General features: G+C 41.6%; 1 protein-coding gene across 2 annotated transcripts in view; it reads right to left on the bottom strand.

Annotated features, from left to right (window-relative positions):
- Positions 1–14259, bottom strand: part of DCTN4 (dynactin subunit 4) — a 33649-nt gene extending 19390 nt beyond the window's left edge. Inside the window, exons 1-4 of one of the 2 annotated variants that reach the window (XM_021700922.1) lie at positions 14095–14259; positions 11267–11337; positions 8927–9105; positions 638–681 (exon numbers count right to left, since the gene is read on the bottom strand). In XM_021700922.1, coding sequence (XP_021556597.1) covers positions 638–681; positions 8927–9105; positions 11267–11337; positions 14095–14229 — 429 coding nt within the window. In that variant the 5' untranslated portion in view covers positions 14230–14259. The remainder of the gene's footprint in view (positions 1–637; positions 682–8926; positions 9106–11266; positions 11338–14094) is intronic. The other variant, XM_044917144.1, reaches the window with a different exon arrangement.
- Between the last annotated feature and the right edge of the window lie 6680 nt (positions 14260–20939).

The following is a 20939-nucleotide window of genomic DNA, read 5'->3' as shown; positions in this document are numbered from 1 at the left end:
CTAAGAATGTGACATCTTGTACTGTCTTCTCCCCCACTCGTATATTTTCATTTTTAAAGTATGTCTTAATCCTAAAAGCAATACATGTTAATTGTGAAAACTTCAAGCAATATTAAACATAAAGAATAAAAAGCGATACTTCTCTTATGTCTCTTGTGCCCAAGTCCACTCTTGCCCTCACTAAAGGTATCTGCAATTATCAGCTTAGATATCTTTCTTACACACTACAGACGTGGGTATGAGATTACATTTTGCACGCATTAAAACAAAAACCCTGTGTATAGATATACAGCTTTTATATGTCTGAAAATAAGTATTTTTCCATATAGCGGAAAAACTCATTATTTTATAACTTCTTATTTCACTAAAAACAAACACATACTGTTTCTTTTTCTGATTCACAGCCTGACTACAGAACTAAAGCTACAGCTAGGTTTCTCTATTAACTTAAGCCAGACTAGAAAATATAGCCATTGTGACTTAAATGTCTTATGAGAAGCCCTTTCTGTGTAACAGACACCAAAATACACATCAAAGATTTCTGGCATATGCCATATCCACTGATAAAATGGAAGATCTTCAGTCTTTTTCTCCATCTTTTCTTAGTTCATCCTCTCTCTGATGACGCTTTACTTACCCGTTGCGTGTGAGGATTTTCAGGTTCCTGCCAACCACCACTAGCTGCAAAACAAAAGGACATTAAACAAATTTTCATAATTTGGTATTTTTATGTTCATAAAAACAGGTCATCTGCAGGCCACAAAATGAAACTTAAAAACATAAAATCATAGAACTTTTTTTTTAAGATTTTATTTATTTATTTGACAGAGAGAGACACAACGAGAAAGGGAACACAAGCAGGGGGAGTGTGAGGGAGAAGCAGGCTTCCCACCAAGCAGGGAGCCTGATGCAGGGCTCGATCCCAGGACCCCAGGATCATGACCTGAGCCGAAGGCAGATGCTTAACAACTGAGCCACCCAGGTGCCCCAAAATCATAGAACTTCTAAGAAATAGTCCCATGAGTTATATAGACCAAAACATTCAGAATGAAATTTTCATTAAAAATAATGATTGTGACAGGGGCACGTGGGTGGCTCAGTTGGTTAAGCGACTGCCTTCGGCTCAGGTCATGATCCTGGAGTCCCGGGATCGAGTCCTGCATTGGGCTCCCTGCTCGGCAAAGAGCCTGCTTCTCCCTCTAACCCTCCCCCCTCATGTACGCTCTCTCTCGCTTTCTCAAATAAATAAATAAATCTTAAAAAAAAAAAAATGATGGTGATAAAGATAACCACCCCCACCACAACTAACACATGCACAGCTTCTGTGCCAAGCATCTGAAATGCATTACGTTTCATTTTATACAATAACCCTCTGACATGGGGATTCTTATTATCAGTCTCATGAAATTGAGGCTCAAAGAGGTTAAATAACTTGCCCAAAGTCACACAGATAGTAAGTGGTAAAGCTGGGATTCAAATTCAAGCAGTCTGACTCTTAAGAACCTGATCTTATCTAGAATACTGTGCAATTTCTATGTTCTATGACCTTGATTCAGAGAAGAATTTCTTACATAAGAAACAAACAGCACAAATCACAATGGAAAAGATTATTCCAGAAAGCTAAAACCATAATGAATACAGCTGACTCTTGAACAACATGGGTTTGAACTGTGAGGGTCCACTTATAGGTGAATTTTTTTCAATAAATACAATAAAGCACTGTAACTGTGTTTTTTCTTTTCTAGCTTACTATATTTTAAGACTACATATATACAATACATAAAATATACAAAATATATGTTCATCAACTATTTATGTTATCAGTGTGGCTTCCAGTCAACAGTAAGCTATTAGTAGTTAAGTTTTTGGGAAGTCAGAAGTTACCTGCAGATTCTCGACTACACAGTGAGGGGGGTCAACACCTCTAACCTCTGCATTTGTTCAAGGGTCAACTGTATATCTCAATAAAGCTAACAAAAAAAAAGGGAAAAGTAAACTATAATGAGATACTATTTTACAAACATCAGTTTGGAAAAATTTGAAAGAAAGTCCCACAGTACTAGAGCAGCCAAGGATCTGGAGCAGCGGGTAGTCTACTCTTATTACTAGTGGGAGCAAAAACTGGTAAGCCATTTTGGAGAGCTAAAGATGTAGACAACTTAAAACAAGCAATTTTATTTTCAGTTATGCAGAGAAGCCTTTAGTCTTGGACTTAGGAAATACAGACAAGAATGTTTCTAATAGCACTGTTGTCAAAAGCAAAAAAAATGAAGGCCTAAATAAATGTCCATCAAGAAGAGACTGAATAAGTAAACTGTGGTAAGTCATGCATAAATCAGCTATGTATCAGGAACATAATGCCAATAGAGAAAAGCTGTAGTAGGATACATATACAGTATATTTCCATTTGTTTCATATTGAAAAAACATTGTTAGTGGCTACATACATATGTGGAGAAGTATAAAGACATGCATGGATACCGATAAACACTGGATTCAGGACTGGTATGATTACTTCTCTGGGAGGCTGAGGAAGGGGGATCTAGTAGGGATAGGCTACACAAGGAGCTTAAACTGTTTTGGTTATGTTTAATTTCTGAAGCTGGGTGATAAATACATGAATGTGTATTATCTGTATAAGTAAAAATAACCTTTTTTCAAAACAAAAAGGACGCTTGTTGAAGGTGACACCACACCTTCTTGCAAGAAACGACAACAATATCCGTTAGTATGATATTCATATTTTAAAGGTTGCCTTACTTAAGACAATCATGAAAAATAATTATGTGAAAGAAATGTTTTAGCTGTAATACTTCGAAAAATCTAGATGTTTTACCTAACTGCTTTAGAACTGGTAATTTATTCTGAAGAGCAATTTGGGAGACATAACGATCTCATTTCCTTGCACATTACAGACACAATGGCTTACTTATAAATAAACAAATAGTTCTAAAGTGGTTTCAGAGTTTCTCAGACACCAATGACATCATGAAAGAAAAAATTATCTGTACTCTTTAAGAGCTCCCAGTATTCAATTATTATTGTCAAGATACCCTAGAGGAGACAGACTTCTAGAAGTAAACACAGGTTTTAAGCTCTGAAATATAAATTCTCCAACATTAATGGCTCATAATCTAAAAAGCATAAAACATTCTCTTAAGAGTAACACTGAGAAATCTATTTGAACTTCTGGGCTTTGTTTCTTTACCTTGACAACAAGAGACAAAATACAAACATAGAAAAATACACTTCAAAAAAAATACACTTCAACTCACTGAGGCATACATACTCTGCCACTTTGAGGTTGTTTTTCATATTTAACTTACATTCATAAGCAAATTCAAACAACTTACTTGCTACACTGATACTAAAATACACAAATATTTACTGACAATCTAAAGATGCTATAGACTCTTTCTAATAAAAATCACATTTCAGGAAATATCTATCCACCAATGAGCAACAACCAAGAGCTCAAGCATTCTAAACCAAAGAGCAAACACAACAGAATCAAGGATTAAATTTTTATTTATTTTTTTTAAAAGATTTTATTTATTTATTTGACAGAGAGAGAGCGAGAGCAGGAACACAAGCAGGGGGAGTGGGAAAGGGAGAAGCAGGCTTCCCGCCTAGCAGGGAGCCCGATGCAGGACTCGATCCCAGGACCCTGGGATCATGACCTGAGCCGAAGGCAGATGCTTAACGACTGAGCTACCCAGCTCCCCATGACCCCAGGATTACGACCTGAGCCGAAGGCAGACGCCCAACGACTGAGCCACCCAGGCACCCCAAGGATTAAATTTTTAAGAAGAGAGTTGAATCTAAAGAAACCTGACCCATATTTACTTCCAAATTGTGTAATCATCTATAAGAAGTTTTTACTTAAAGTCCATCTTCATTTTAGTTATGTCAACTGACACAATGAGTTCATTATGGGCTTCATCATAAACTAGTAAGCTGAAATTTTAAAGATTTTATTTATTTATTTGAGAGAGAGAGAGATAGCACAAGCAGGAGGGAGGCGGAGAGGGAGAAGGAGACACCCCACTGAGCAGGGAGCCCAATGTGGGGCTTGATCCCAGGACTCTGGGATCATGACCTGAGCTGCAGGCAGACACCCAACAGAGCCACTCAGGCGGCCCCCACGATGGGAATTCTTACTAAGTCTAAAAAGTTTCAGAAAACTGAATAAAATTTCAGAAAGATAAAAGATACGGGGAGTTAGCAATGCAACTATTTTTATAAAAAATAAATAGCAACTCAAGATTTTGAACTGACTACACAGAGTTTCTACTCTCTGATGTTAACCATGGAGTACCGGAAATGTAAAAATAAAGGAAGTTTCCCAGTCAACAAAGCCAAAAGACAAGAGACAGAATGGGAGAAGGTATGTGCAAATGACATATGAGATAAAGGGCTAGTATCCAAAATCTATAAAGAACTTATCAAACTCAACACCCAAGGAACAAATAATCCAATCAAGAAATGGGGAGAAGACATGAACACACATTTCTGCAAAGACATACAAATGGCCAACAGACACATGAAAAAGTGCTCAACACCTTGGCATCAGGAAAATACAAATCAAAACCACAATGAGATACCACCTCACACCAGTCAGAATGGCTAAAATTAACAAGTCAGGAAATAACAGATGTTGGCGAGGATGCGGAGAAAGGGGAACCTTCCTACACCGTTGGTGGGAATGCAAGCTGGTGCAGCCACTCTAGAAAACAGTATGGACGTTCCTCAAAAAGTTGAAAATAGAGCTACCCTATGACCCAGCAATTGCAGTACTGGGTATTTACCCCAAAGATACAAATGTAGTGATCCGAAGGGGCACGTGCACCCCAATGTTTATAGCAGCAATGTCCACAATAGCCAAACTATGGAGAGAGCCTAGATGTTCATCGACAGATGAATGGATAAAGATGTGGTATATACATACAATGGAATATTAGGCAGCATCAGAAAATGAAATCTTGCCATTTGCAACGACATGGATAGAACTAGAGGGTATTAAAAAAAAAAAAGAACTAGAGGGTATTATGCTAAGTGAAATAAGTCAATCAGAGAAAGACAAGTATCATATGATCTCACTGATATGTAGAATTTGAGAAACAAGGCAGAGGAGCATAGGGGAAGAGAGGAAAAACATGAAACAAGACAAAATCAGAGAGGGAGACAAACCGTAAGAGACTCTTAATCTCGAGAAACAAACTGAGGGCTGCTGGAGTGGAGGGCGGTGGGAGGGACGCGGTGGCTGGGTGATGGACATTGGGGAGGGTATGTGCTATGGTGAGTGCTGTGAATTGTATTAAGACTGATGAATCAGACTTGTACCACTGAAACAAATAATACATTATATGTTTAAAAAAAAAAAAATAACCAACATAATATTAAAGAAGGACAAAGCTGGAGAATTCACCCTAGATAGTTATTAAGATCTATTTTTAAACTTTTTATTTTTATGTATTTTAATTTTATTATTTTTTATCATGAATATGCTTCTAACATACAGTGTTAGATGCAGTTGTACAATATAGTGATTCAACAATTAAAAAAAAAACCCAAAACAATTCTATACATTACTCAGTGCTTATCACAATCAGTGTACTCTTTTTTTCGTTGTGGGACTTTTTAAAAACTTAATTACTTTTTAAATTCCAGTATAACCAATGTACAGTGTTATATTCGTTGCAGGTGTAAAATATTGTGTTTCAACAATTCTATGCATTACTCAGTGCTCAAATAAGTGTACTCTTAATCCTCTTCACCTATTTCCCCCATCCCCCCACTTACCTGCTCTCTGGTAACCATCAGTTTGTTCTCTATAGTTAAGAGTCTGTAGGGCGCCTGGGTGGCTCAGTCAGTTAAGCGACTGCCTTCGGCTCAGGTCATGATCCTGGAGTCCCGGGATCGAGTCCCGCATCGGGCTCCCTGCTCGGCAGGGAGTCTGCTTCTCCCTCTGACCCTCCTCCCTCTTGTGCTCTCTGTCTCTCATTCTCTCTCTCACAAATAAATAAATAAAATCTTTAAAAAAAAAAAAAAAAGTCTGTTTTTCTTTGTCTCTTCTTTTCTTTGTTCATTTGTTTTGTTTCTTAAATTTTTTGTTTAAAAAATAAATAAATAAAGGAAGTTCCCTTTAATAAAGGTAAGTGCAATCTCCACCCTGAAATGCTCAAATGATGGAAAGGTAGTTAGTGCCTTAGGTGGTCTTTAGGTCAAAACACACACACAACTTTTCTGTTTTACTGCTAAACATTTTACGTAAATACATGTGTCTTTGAGCATGTGTTTAATGCTCCAGCATATTTGGATATGGAAATGCTGGGCAGAAGGATAAAAGCCGTTTATTTTCAATAAACGGTGAACGGGTTTTTAAGAGTACACTATTATGATGAACACTGAGTAATGTACAGAATTGTTGAGTCACTGTATTGTACACTTGAAATGAATATAACACTGTATGTTAACTCTACTAGAATTAAAATAAATAAAATGCTATTTCGTTAAAATAAAAACAAATATAAATAGGGGCACTTTGGAGCACCTGGGCGGCTCAATCAGTTAAGCGTCCAACTCTTGATCTCAGCTTGAGTCTTGATCTTAGGGTTGTGAGTTCAAGCCCCAAGTATGGGGGGGGAAAAAAAAGGAGGGGGGTGTCTGGGTGGTGTAGTCAGTTAAGTGTCTTACTCTTGGTTTCGGCTCAGGTCGTGATCTCAGTCATGAGATCGAGCCCCAAGTTGGGCTCCACACTCAGCATGGAGTCTGCTTGAGATTCTCTCTCCCTTTGCCCCTCCCACTCGTGGTCTCTTTCTCTCTCAAATAAATAAATTAAATCTTTTAAAAAAAAAAAATAGGGGTCCCTGGCAGGCTCAGTGAAGGAGGAGCATGTGACTCAATCTCGGGGCTGTGAGTTCAAGCCCCATGATGGGTGTAGAGCTCACTTAAATAAATATACTTTAAAAATAAATAAATATAAATAAATAAAATTTTAATAATTATCAAACTGCTCTCCAAGGTGGCAGTAGATGAAAGAACTATTTTGCCATATTCTTGCCAACACGTGATATTACCAGATCTAAAAAATTTGCCAAATCAATGAAGTTTTAATTTGTATTAATCATACAAGGCAATTTATGGATACTCAAAGAAAGAGTCAAAATAAAAGGAAAGGGCTAATGAATGCAAGGCCACACAAGGTGGATGGAAGAGTTGTGGAACCAAAGAGGGCTGTCTCAAGAGAAGATTCTCAAAGGCCTGGTGCCCACTTAACTGTGAAAAAGATTTTTGTTGGTGGCATTAAAGAAGACACTGAAGAACATCACCTAAGAGATTATTTTGAACAGTATGGGAAAATTGAAGTGATCAAGATCATGACTGACCGTGGCAGTGGCAAAAAGAGAGGTTTTGCTTTTGTAACATTTGATGACCATGACTCTACTGTAGACAGGATTGTCCTTCAAAAATCCCATACTGTGAATGGCCACAACTGTGAAGTAAGGAAAGCCCTATCTAAGCAAGAGATGGCTAGTGCTTCATCCAGCCAAAGAGGTCGAAGTGGTTCTGGAAACTTGGTGGTGGTCGTGAAGTGGTTTTGGTGGGAATGACAACTTTGGTCGTGGAGGGAACTTCAGTGGTCGAGGGGGCTTTGGTGGCAGTTGAGGTGGTGGTGGATATGGTGGCAGTGGGGATGGCTTATAACGGATTTGGTAATGATGGAAGCAACTTTGGAGGTGGCGGAAGCTCTAATGATTTTGGCAATTACGACAATCAATCCTCAAATTTTGGACCCATGAAAGGAGGAAATTTTGGAGGCAGAAGCTCCGGCCCCTATGGTGGTGGAGGCCAATACGTTGCCAAACCACGAAATCAAGGTGGCTGTGGTGGTTCCAGCAGCATTAGTAGCTACGGCAGCGGCAGAAGGTTCTAATCACTGCCAGGAAACAAAGCTTAGCAGGAGAGGAGAGCCAGAGAAGTGACAGGGAAGCTACAGGTTACAGCAGATTTGTGAACTCAGCCAAGCACAGTGGTGGCAGGGCCTCACTGCTACAAAGAAGACATGTTTTAGACAATACTCATGTGTATGGGCAAAAAACTCGAGGACTGTATTTGTGACTAATTGTGTAACAGGTTATTTTAGTTCTGTGGAAAGTGTAAAGCATTCCAACAAAAGGTTTTAATGTAGTTTTTTTTTTTTTTGCACCCATGCTGTTGATTGCTAAATGTAATAGTTTGATCATGACGCTGATCAGACTATAAGACGCTAAATTTGTCTTTAAAAAAAAAAAAGAAAGGGCTAAAAAATGTCAGGGGAGAGAAACACAAACTTGAGTTGTAACTTTATGGAAGGTTAAGGTCTTTCCATGGAATCTGCAAGATCTGGAGGAGTTTGGAGTCAAGATAAAGATCATTTTAACCTGACTGTGGGCCCTTCCATGTACACATTTTGGTTATTGATCATTTTTATTTCCACTTCTGAGAGCTGCTCTTCTTATCCTTTGCCTAGTTTTTCTCTGGGGCTTCTTCCTTGATTTACAAGCGTTCTTCATTTTTGGTTATTTATCTTTAGTCTGTCATATATGACCCAAATATTTTTCTTAGTTTGTCACTTTTATCTTTTAAATTTGTTCATGGTGTCTTTCATCATCAGGAGTGTTTATGTTTTATGAAGAGCATTAACATTTTGATTCTAAAAAAGTGTCGGATTTACCAATGCTATTTTACCAACTCTAAGAAAACTCAATAGTTTACCCAGTCTTAGATGAAACATTATAGTCCATAAATGTGAGAATTTGGAAACACAGAAGATTTACCTCTGAATTTAGCTCCTGCCTTCCAACAGGTAACAGAAATAATCATCTGTGGGCAATTTTAACACTACCAATTTCACAAAATCTTATGCTGAAGTCCGCCTGACTCACCCACAGATTTGTCTGCCATGCCTACATCTCTAGATGTCCAGCGACAAAATCCACAGGCCAGGTAGTAGGCTTTCTTCATGGTGGTCTTGGCAGGGTCATCTGGAAGTTGTGTGGAGATGCTTGTTGCCCGAGTAGAGAGAGTGTGCATACAGCCGGGACAGTCAAAGCAGTTGGCACACCTATAATACAACACCACTGTTATTCATTTGACAAATATTTATCAAGCAATTGCTATGTGCCACACACTGTTCTAGGTGTTAGGAACTCAAGAGGGAACTATAAGGGAGGACTGTCTCTCAACTAAAAAGAAATAAAAAACATATTAAAATCTTGTTTTAAAATTTAAAAGATATTACATGTTCATTTCATTTTTTTAAAAATGCAATCATCACCAAAGTTCCTGAAGAATTAGAGCCTGACCCAATCCTACTCCAGAGAAAATCACTATTAAACAGCCTGGATTTAACAATTTCAGACTCTAGTTAGGCTTGTACAGACCACAAAGATTTCTGAGGAAGAGAGAGGTCACCGCTTATGCCTTTAGACAGGACAGAGCAGCTGCGCAATGACAACTCAAGAGGCAATACTACAATAGGCTGTGAAACTGGGTCTGGAAAACAATTGCTTGTTTGCTGTGCTAGAGAGCTGACACAGAAACCAAACGATGCTATCAAACTGCAACAGTTCAGGAGCAGTGCCTTTTCGGGGCTTTCTGTTCTCTCCTTAGGCACTACTTTTCCTAATGCTCAGCCAACATTTCCCCTTCGGGGGCCCCTGTGCCTTGTTGCTTGTAACTTTTTCACCATCTGAGATTATTAAGATTTCACTCCTAGTCCTGGACTTAATCTGAAGCTCTGTTCTACAACTCTAATTACCTGCGATATTTTGCCATAACATCCTCATATAAGGATAATAATGGTATCTACCCACTGTTCACTGATACTTTGAGGATTAAATGATGAAATCAATGTGTGGACAGCACACAAAGAAACAGTGTCTGGCTTATTAGGAACTATTTCTCGGGTTCAGGAAAGAAAAGTCATGGTGGTTCACATCCATGGAGTTGTAAGGGTATGATTGGTAGCAAAGGACTTACACACTAAGCTAAAAACCAAATGGCACCCAGTGACAATGAGCACACCTACTACCCAGATCTTGGTTTTTAATACCATTTTCCAATAAAAGGAACCAGGGCTCCTTGGAGAAATGGCTAATTCAAGGACTGAGGCAGAGTCCTGGGATGAGCCTGGAGTATCTTGAAGGACCAAAAAATAAGAAAATGCTCAAATGAATGAACAGCCCCCCCCCAACCCACGCAACAATGGGGGTACGTCAAAGGGATATAGAAGTCTACCAAAAGAGCTCCCGATGGCCAAAGCTGGAACAACGTGAGCAAAAAAATAAAGTGGTACTGGATTATATCCTAAGGTATAAAATCAATATTCACGCTTTAAATAAATGATTAAATAAATAAATAGGGGAGGAGAAAAATCTGCCTTTCAAAAGAATTCCAAATAATTTAAGTAGAGAACCCTCATGGAGGGGGAACATAACTCCCCACTATTTAAGTGTCGGCTGTAAGAGTGTTTTCTTTCCAAAGAGTACAGTATAAAAAAAGAGAAAAAATTCTATATTGGAGAAACCTGACAAACACTAGCTCAAGCCAGGTCATCAAGGCTAACATCAACAGTGATAAGTTCCATTGACAGTATGTACCCTTGGTGGGATGTAATGAAAGATGCACTTTACCTCTGTTGTCTTCCTCCCCATAACACATTCCCCCAGCTGACGAGAAAAACATCAGATAAATTCCAATTGAGGGACATTATACAAAATATCTTACCAGTACTCCTCAAAACTTTCAAGGTCCTCAAAACCAAGGAAAGTTTAAGAAAATGTCACACCAAGAGAAGCCTAAAGAGACATGAGTATTAAATATAACATGGGTATCCTAAATAGAATCCAGGAACAGAAAAAGGAGATTAGGGAAAAACTGAGGAAATCTGAATAAAACGAAGCATTTATTTAATAATAAAGTATCAATGTTCATTAACTGAGACAAATATACTATACTAATACAAGATGTTAACAACAGGGGAGACTATGTATGAAGTACACAGAACTCTCTATACCATCTTCACAATAATTCTTAAGTCTAAAACTGTTCTAAAATAGAAAATTAATTTAAAATAATCAAAGGACATTTCATCTTTGGCAAAGGTGATGCTAAAAAATGAAAACCAGCTAGTTAAAAATGTGAGTTATTTTCCATGTGTTTTCTTGCCAGCTATTAAAAAAATTGTTGAGGAAAACAGAAAAAAAAATGGATCCCAATCTTACCTATTCTTTTTTAGTTTGGCTTCAGCCGATGGCATATTTTCTAAGCAACTGGGACAATAATGGGAGTCCACCTAGAAAGAAACAAGAAATCAAAAATCAGAGGAAAAGGCACTCAGTCTAGCTTGTATATACATCTATTCCAAATAGTGAATTCTAAAATATACTGCAGCAGAAAGTGAGAAACCACTGATATGCCAAAGAACCTAGACTGTTTTCAGCTTAGGGTTTATTCTTTTTTTTTTTAAGATTTTATTTATTTATTTGAGAGAGAGAGTGAGAGAGAGCATGAGAGGGGAGAAGGTCAGAGCGAGAAGCAGACTCCCCACTGAGCGGGGAGCCCGATGTGGGACTCGATCCTGGGACTCCAGGATCACGACCTGAGCTGAAGGCAGTTGCTTAACCAACTGAGCCACCCAGGCGCCCTAGGGTTTATTCTTCAACCATGTTTTTTCTTATCCTCTGTATTTCCTAAAACCCTTCCATTTTTCCTTTCTGATCTTACCTGTTCCCTTTCATCAGGATTTTATGTAATAATGTGTTAAAAGTTGTCTATGGAAAAGAAGAACTCTATGATAATCTAATGAACAGACTAATAAATAAAATAACCCAATTTGTGAAGCTGTGATCAAATATCCTTCTATCCTTTTATACTGTTTTAACTTGACCACACTTAAGTTGTTAAGGGAGACTTTAAAAGTTTTCTCATTACTAAAGTATTACATGTTCACAAAAGCATAAATTAACATTTACAAAATCAGCTTTAGCCAACTGGTTAGAGATTTTTAAATAGCAAATTAAACTACTAAACTAGCAAGATAGTCTTATTGTATTTAACTCAAAAACACAGAAGAAAATTAAATTCACTGTTATTTTTTTTTTAATATTTTATTTATTTATTTGAGAGAGACAGAGATAGTGAGAGAGAGCTCGAGCAGGAAGGAGGGGGAGAAGCAGACACCCCGCGGAGCAGGGAGCCCGATGCGGGGCTCGATCCTAGGACCCTGGGATCATGACCTGAGCCGAAGGCAGAGGCTTAACCATCTGAGCCACCCAGGCGCCCCATAAATTCACTGTATTTTTTAAGCTCTGAATAATTATTTTCTTTAATGTAGGTAGATCCTATTTGACAGTTCTAGAACTCTAATCACCTACAGATGTAAAGACAGATTTAAATGAATATAAATACTATGACAGAAACTGGCTTCTTTTTTCATCATCTGCTATACACAGGACCACCTTTGAAAAAATAAAGTCGCTGCTCAAATAATCTCCAGGAACATAAAACACAGTATTGCTAACTAATATCTGCACTTACTCATCATAAAAGGCAAACTATAATTTGTTCCTTCTTGTGGCTCTTTTCAAATTCTGCCTGTCCCTTCATGTGCAGCTCCAATCCCATGTTCTCCATTAGAACTTTCTGGACTCCTCCAGCCCTCCCTAGCCCCATCCTTCCCCAAACCCTAAACAGTCTCCACTTCACAGGTGGAGGTACACATGAGTCTGTAAAAGATGCAGTAAGACAATGTCCTAGCTCAAGATATCCTTAGAAATCATGGAGACTGAGCTCTCTAATGACCATCAAGTGGGAATCTATTCCAACATATTCTGGAGGTGGAGGTGGAGCTGGAGCTGGAACAGCAAAGCATCTAAAAAGACAAAGGACCTGCTAAACAGATACACACAGAGAAAATGCTAATGGAGAAAAAAATACAAGAAATATCGTGTATATTATATGGCATTATAGTTTATAGTATAGGACACGTTTTCATATGCATTTTTAACAGTCCAGGGATTTTCAATGTTCTCTGAATCATGTTTCAAATCCTGATTTGAAAGGCTGCTGTTGAGTTTCAAATCTTGGTCCTCCCTGCCACCCCCAAAGTTTTGGCTGTGTGACCTAGTCACACCCAACACTGTGTTGCTTTAATTAGTTTTTTTTTTTTAAATAATATCCATTCTATTGGCCTGTAGGATGATTAAAGGAGTTTACATAAACCACGTGGCATATAGAAAGCTCTGAATAAGCAGCAACTGTTACCAGCAGCTTTTCCTTAACTAGACTGAGTCACTCAACAGCAGGATTTATGTTTTTCTCGTCTTTTAAAACCCAAAGCTTACGGAATGAACAACAAGATGTGCCAAGTGCTGTAGAAGTTTGGGGATTTTCTTATTTGTTTTTTTGTTTGTTTCTTTTATGGGGTGGGGCGTTTTACGTTCTGAGCAATCCGACTTCCAACGCCCACTTGTGCCTGCGAAGGACAGCACCATACCTTCTGGAGAAGCGCCATGAGCTTCTTAGACCAGACCTTATTCTAAGAGCTTTTCACCCAACTCGCCCCAACCCGATCTCTTCCCTGCTGCAGGCCTTGGCCTGAGCCAGAAAACACACAACGCCCAGTTTCTGGCCAAAGTAGGGGCAGAACTTCCAGGATGGGAGGGGCATGAATGAGAATGCCTGTGGGCTCCACCCTACAATCAGTTACGAATCTCGCCCCTCAAGTGGCCTGAATAATCCACCCCACATCTTCCTCCCCAACCCACCCAATTACCAAACACCCCAGGAGACCGCCAGGGTCCCTAAAGTCAGGTTTGTCCAATCCGAGAGCGCTCTAGAACCAAAAAATCCACTCAGCCCCACCCAAGGCCGTCCTTCTTTCCAAATGACAAATTATAAGGAAATTAAATCAACAGCAAATCTGAGTGACGGAAGACATAACCAATCAGCAAGCCAGGAAAATGACTACCCGCCAGTCGCGGTGACTAGGACGAACCCTTCCCCCCTCTCCCCCAACATATACACATTCTTCACGGGCCGACTGCATTACCTCGTGAGACACACATTCCAGCGACCGCAGCTCGCTACAATAGCGGCAGAAATAAAGCTGCGACAGCGGGGCCCGAACCTTCTTTTCTCCCTGGACTAGGTAGAGAACCCGCTCCGATTGCAGCAAGGACGCCATCTTGGAGGGGGAGGAGTCAACGACGCTCTCGTCGCGTCACGTGATCCAAGAGCCTGCGCTTGCCCCGCCGCTTTTCCTACGTCGTTCGTCGGAGACTTTGCGTAAGGTTTCCGACCTAGCGGGGTCTGGCGCGGGCCGAAAGTCACAGTGCGCGTGCGCAGCTGGGGATCCCTGCTTTCTTCCCCAACGTTTCAGTGAGCGTTTCTTGCCTGAACGTAGTCCGACCTTTTTATCCTTAAGTACGCAATCACAGATCACAACCAGACAGGCCAGTGCTCTCCTTTTCTTTGTTTCTTTCAGAAAGAGAGGCTGCTCTTCTGTTTTATTTACAACTGCCTCTCCTGCCCTCACCTTCCAGGCCGACTTCCAGAAGGTAGATGGGTACCCCTTGACCAACATTTCTTCATTTCCTCCTCCCCCCGGCCCTTGGCAACAACCATTCTCTCTGCTTCTATGAGTTTGACTATTTTAGAATCCATATACAAGTGAGATAATGCAATATTATCTCTCTGGGTCTGGCTTATTTCGCTTGGCATACTGTCCTCCAGGTTCATCCTGTTGCTACAAATGGCAGGAGATATATATTTATATATTTATGTTTATATTATATTTATAGTTAAGTTATTGTGTAAATATTTATATATCACATTTTCTTTATTCATCTGCTGATATTTACATTGTTTCCATATCTTGGCTATTGTGAATAATGCTGAAATGATCATGGGAGTGCAGCTATCTCTTTTAAGATTCTGATTTCATTTCTTTTGGCTATAGACCCAGAAGTGGAACTACTGAATCATAAGAGAGTTCTATTTTTAACTTTTTGAGGAACCTCCATATTGCTTTCTGTAGAGGCTGTACCAGTTTACATTCCCTCAACAGTGTACAACAGTTCTCTTTTCTCCATATCCTCGACAACACTTGTTATCTTTTATCTGATAATGACCATTTTAACAAGTGTGAGGTGATGGCTCATTGTGGTTTTGATTTGCATTTCCCTGATGATTAGTGATGTTGAGCACCTTTTCATATATCTGGTGGTCATTTGTGTTTTCTTTAGAGACCTATCTATTCAAGTCCTTTGCCCATTTTTAAATTGGGGTACTTATTTATTTATTTTGCTATTTATTTTGGATATTAACCCCTTATCAAATACATGATTTGCAAATATTTTCTTCCATTCTGTAGGTTGCCTTTTCATTCTGTTGATTGTTTCTTTTGCTATGCGAAAAGTTTTTTTTATTTTTTTAAGATTTTATTTTATTTATTTGACAGAGAGCGAGAGAGCACAAACAGGGGGAGTGGCAGAGGGAGAGGGAGAAGCAGGCTCCCCAAGCCGGATGCAGGGCTCCATCCCAGGATCCTGGTTCATGACCTGAGCCAAAGGCAGACACTTAATTGACTGAGCCACCCAGGTGCTCCTGCTATGCAAAAGGTTTTTAATTTGATGGAATCCCACTTGTCTATGTTTGCTCTTGTTGCCCAGAGCCTACAGGTAGAGAAAGGCTACAGACTTGAGCTGACTCCACATGAAACATACCTTTTGGAGCACTGCTTTTGAACAATTCAATTCAATGGACAATTATCTCGTCCCTATGTGGCAGGTACTGGGGAGGGAATCAGAGATAAATGAGACAGTTCCTGCCCTAGGCCCTAGGGCAGTGTTTCTCAAGTGTGGCAGTGGATCACCTACACAGAGAATTACCATTATAAATGCAGATTCCAGGCCCTTATCAAGACCCAAATTAAGGGACGCCTGGGTGGCTAGGTCGTTAGTGTCTGCCTTCTGCTCAGGTCATGATCCCAGGGTCCTGGGACAGAGTCCCGCATCAGGCTCCTTGCTCGGCAAGCAGCCTGCTTCTCTCTCTGCCCGCCGCTCTCTCTGCCTGCCCCTCTCCCTGCTTGGGCTTTCTCTCTCTCTCTCTCTGACAAATAAATAAATAAAATCTTTTAAAAAAAAATTAAAAGACCCAAATTAGAATTTTGGGGGGTGAGGCCCAGAAATCTAAATCTCTATTAAGCTTCTAGATGAGTCTCATGCCCACAAAATTGGAGAACCACTGTTTTTTCATAATCACTTGTTTAACTTTCTGTATTTGGCCCCAGGCCTGAGCATGGCAGGCCTTGTCTCTGCTGCTTTCTGAGCATTGGTAGCACTGCCTTGCAGGTTATCAGATGTTTTCTGCCCCCTGTGCTATGGAATATGGGAAGTCTCCAATGGCAGAAAACTAAGGCATCCTGCCTATCTCTTGCCAGGCCTCTCTCCCCACCTTCAGGGGCTGGATTCTATTCTCCATGATTCCGGTTCCACAGAGCCCTACCTGTCAGACTCTGAAAATTAGTCCTCACTTTGGAGATCGATGTTCCAGGGCCAACTCCAGTCCCCGGGCCCAGGGTCCTCCCCAGACCTTTTTACTTTGAAGTATATGATTACTACATGAATACCTCCTTGGGATCCCTCTGGGAATCCACTTGGCAAACCTGGAGGTGTGAAAGAGTGAACATTTTATGGGACAATCATTGACCAATGTAGGGTGGGAACCTGTGAAGAAATGCCTCTCTCTTCTTTCTCCTATACATTCTCAATGTATCTTTAGAGGGTACCAGCAGGATCAAGCCCTAGTTGCATGCGGTGGTGACCAGCTTGGATAACGTGCCCTTGTACTGACCTTCATTTCAACTGGTTGACTTTTCCCAGCTCCCTGCCTGCAAGCTCTGATGTCTAAGGGGAGTTGAAGTTAAGCTAGGAACCCACGAGTGTAGCTGCCAGGTAACTGGTAACCACACTTAATACTTATTGGCAGGGAGCCCTCATGAAAAGACCAGACCAGTTTATACTCTCACCGTTAGTATCCAAAACTCCCATTTCCTCATTGTTTTGCGAATATGGAATATTATCAAATATGGGTGAATAATTTTACGCTTTCTAGCTATGGGATCTTGAAAAAGCCATTTTCACTCCGAGTCTTGTTTCAAAACCCACAGAATGGAAAAATAATCCCTGTTTTGAGGTAAATAGCAAATCACCGTGGCTGAGAAAGCACTCTGTAAGCTGTGAAGGACTAGGCACATGTAAGAAACGGTCCCTGATTATTCCAAATATGAAAAACCCAAAAGGGTTTTCCTTTCTCTAAAGAATCCTTCAGAGTAAATTCACAATAACGACTAAAAAAAAACTGGAGTTAGTCACACTTTGGTCAGATGAGATCTTGCAGAGAGGGCCTGAAATTGAGCCCCCACATCAAAGGCTCAGGGTCCTCTGCAACGTAAGAATCCTGGAGGGCTAGTCTGAACCGGTGCTGGCCATCGGCCTGGGTCACCCTTCTCGTTTGGGTTTCCTGCTAGAAAAGTGCATTAACCACAGGTTTCCCTGCATTGAATCTGCACACTCACCTAAAAGCCATAGTAAGTGAACAGAGGGAGAAGAAAAAAGTCCCCTGTTTCTTCAAACCCCTCCTGGCCCCCCCGAAGGGCGCTGCCTGGGAAATGTGGTGGTGGTGCTTATTTCCCCAGCGGAAACATAGCAGAGGGCTGCAGCTCTGTCTTCGTTCTGGGGGCGTGGCCACAGACTCAACTCGGAATTGTTTTTCCAGAGCTTCTTACCTTGCTCCGTTTCCCTGCCTCCTCTATTGTAGCTATAGTCTTACTCTCACCTAGCTGCCCCAGCCAAAAACCTGGGGACTTCCTGGGTGGCTGTTGCCTTTCAATCCTACCGCCTGCATAGCCCAGCCACCTGCCTCTCTTCATTCTCATTGCCCACTGCCTTCATTCGGTTTCACCAGTTTTCTCTTGAGTGTGTCGCAGCCTCCTGACTGCTCCTCGGTTTGCTCTCCACACTGAGCCAGAGCGATGTTTCTGAAAGCCATATTTTGATCTTGATCCTTTTTTGTGGTTCAGCTTTCTCCAGTGGCTCTCCAACACATACAGGAGACACCCCCAAACTCTTGTGATAGCATATAAGGCCCCCCAGTCCCTGGGGCCTGCCTACCTCTTCAGCCTCATCTTCCAAACACCTCCTACTTAGACTCAAGGCCTATCTAACTCTTGCCGAGCCACCAACAGAAATGTGCAGTTCATGTAAGCCATTATGCCTCTGTATGTGCAGTTCCCTCCGCCAGATATAACCTTCATCTGCCTGCCGGTTCAAGGTTCATTTCATCAGTGAAACCTTGTCTGAACCTACAAAGAGGGACTTGGACACACTCGCCTTTGTCCCACAGCTGTGTCCTGTTAGAGCAACTGACATACTGCATTGTCTTTGTTTTCTTAGCAAATCTGTCTTCCCTTCCAGACCATGGCCTGGCAAAGGGCCTGGCCCAGAAAAGGGACTCAATAAATTCTGTTTGATGACATACATCTGGGACTATTTATTACATGCAGAAATTGCTAAATCTGCTCACATTGCCTGATAGGTTATTGTTCGCAAGTCATCTAACATACATATACATGCAGCAGTTGCTATCCCTATGAACTCAGTCTTACAGGTGAGGAAACAGGCTCAGAGAAGTTAAGGACCTTAACGCCCAAGGTCACGCCAGTGGGAAGTGGATGAACCCAGCTCACCTAACTCCACACTCCACCATCTTACAGATTACCCTATAGCTCATGGGTTGGCAGACTTGTTCTGTAAAGGGCCAGATCACAAATATTTGGGGCTTTGCAGGCCAAGAGGTAAAATCAAGGATATTATGTAGCTATATAACAAGAGAGAAAACTTCTGGTCCTCTCTCTGTATTGCCCATTGCAGGATGATGGGCACACATTGCCCCAAGTTGGAGACCTTCTCCCAGCAAAGAGGGAGAATGGCTAGTGGCAAGGGGGTGGGGTAAAGGGGTACAGGAGAGAGAGATTGCCATCCTGCTCAGTTTAACTTTCTTCCCCAGTGACCTGTGTCTGGGCGCCCTTCTCTCCTCCCAAGAGAGCCTGGCCATCTCAACTGGGGTAGACTGAGATTCCTCTGCTCAGTGACTGGCAGTCACCAGTAGCAGAATCCCCAGTATAGGAGCTACCAGCATGGGCCCCGGGCAGCAGTAAGGCACAGGCCTTCCTGGCCTGGGAGGCAGGCCTTGGAAGCAGTGAGGGAAAGAGGGGCACAGGAGGACGACTGGCTTGGTTGCCAAGGCTTACAGTGCCAGCCTGCCCCAGTGGTGCCTGCAGACTTCCCAGAAACAGGCAGCAGGCAGGGGTTGGAGTTTGCTGTCTCCCGCCTATGATAGCATCCTGGTATAGTAGACTGGATGACTGAGAATCATCACATACCAGAAAGATCCCACTTTAATCCCTGCATTTTTCAGATGGTGAAATGAGATCCAGAGAGTTAAAGAGAAATATGCCCCAGGTTTTCTGACTCCTGGTACAGTATTCCATTTTCTTTTCTCTCTCTCTCTCTTTTTTTTTTAAAGATTTTATTTATTTGAGATAGAGCGAGAGTGGGAGAGGGAGAGAGAAAAAATGAGAGAGAGCACAAGCAGCAGGAGTGGGTGGGGAAGGGGCAGAAGGAGAAGGAGAAGCAGGGAGCCTGAGGCAGGGCTCGATCCCAGGACCCCGGGATCATGACCTGAGCTGAAGGCAGACGCTTAACTGACTGAGCCACCCAGGCGCCCCGGTATTATGTTTTCTCATTTCATAAATGAACTTCCTGGCTTTGTGCTGCATCTGTTAATTCCTATCCGCAGCTGAGTAAGAAACCAGCTGCTCCTCTAACAACACTTAAAAAACAAGAAGGGGCGCCTAGGTGGCTCAGTCGGTTAAGCGTCTGCCCCAGGCTTCCCGGGGAGCCTGCTTCTCCCTCTCCCTCTGCCCCTCCCCACTGCTTGTGTGTCCTCTCTCTCCTGCTCTCTCTCTCTCTGTCTCTCTCTCTCTCCCTCTCAAATAAATAAAATCTTAAAAAAAAAAAAAAGAAGGAAGAAAGCAAATGTAAGAGTAAGTGGGATGCTAATGGATAGTCTGTTCAATTTTGCCTGGGAAGTTTGCTGGGATGGCATCCTCCCATTTGAGGCATGTGAGTTTCACATCTCTAGAGTGCTCTCCCCTTGGCTTCCACGGGACTTTCCCAAGCACACCTCAAGCCAAAGCAAAGCCTGTCCTCCACACTCTCCCTTCTCTGGTCTTAGTAGACCAATGGAAAGCTACTGTCAGTTCTGTGGCCCCATGGAACACTTCCTCTGTGCTCTCCTGAGGATGCGGAGACATGAGCTGGGTGTCCTCTTTCAGCTAGAGGATGCACAGGGCGACCTCGGGCTGACCACTGCAGCTGTTACCCAACTGCTGCTGGTGCTTAAGACAGACCTCTGGCCCCTGAAGTGCTGGCTCATAAGGAACAGACAACTCATGGCCATGCACTCCGCTCATTTCCTCCTCCCGCTTGTTTGCCGACTCACCCCAGGGAACTCACATTAGCTCTCGTGAAATAAGGGTAAAAGCATGGAACAGTAGAGCCAGAAGTGACCTTAAAGATTATTTAGTCCACTCTCCTTACTGTAAAGATGAGCTAAAGCCAACCCAGAAAAGGGAAGGGACTGGGAAGACCCCAGAGGAAGTTAGAGGTAAAGCCAGGGTTGGAACACCCTGGCTTTATTCCAAGTCATTATTCAAGGATATTATGTAGCTATATAACAAGAGAGAAAACTTCTGGTCCTCTCTCTGTATTGCCCATTGCAGGACGATGGGCACACATTGCCCCAAGTTGGAGACCTTCTCCCAGCAAAGAG

Source organism: Neomonachus schauinslandi, chromosome 7, assembly GCF_002201575.2.
Source record: "Neomonachus schauinslandi chromosome 7, ASM220157v2, whole genome shotgun sequence".
NCBI lineage: Eukaryota > Metazoa > Chordata > Mammalia > Carnivora > Phocidae > Neomonachus > Neomonachus schauinslandi.
This window is presented reverse-complemented; position numbering and strand designations above follow the sequence as displayed.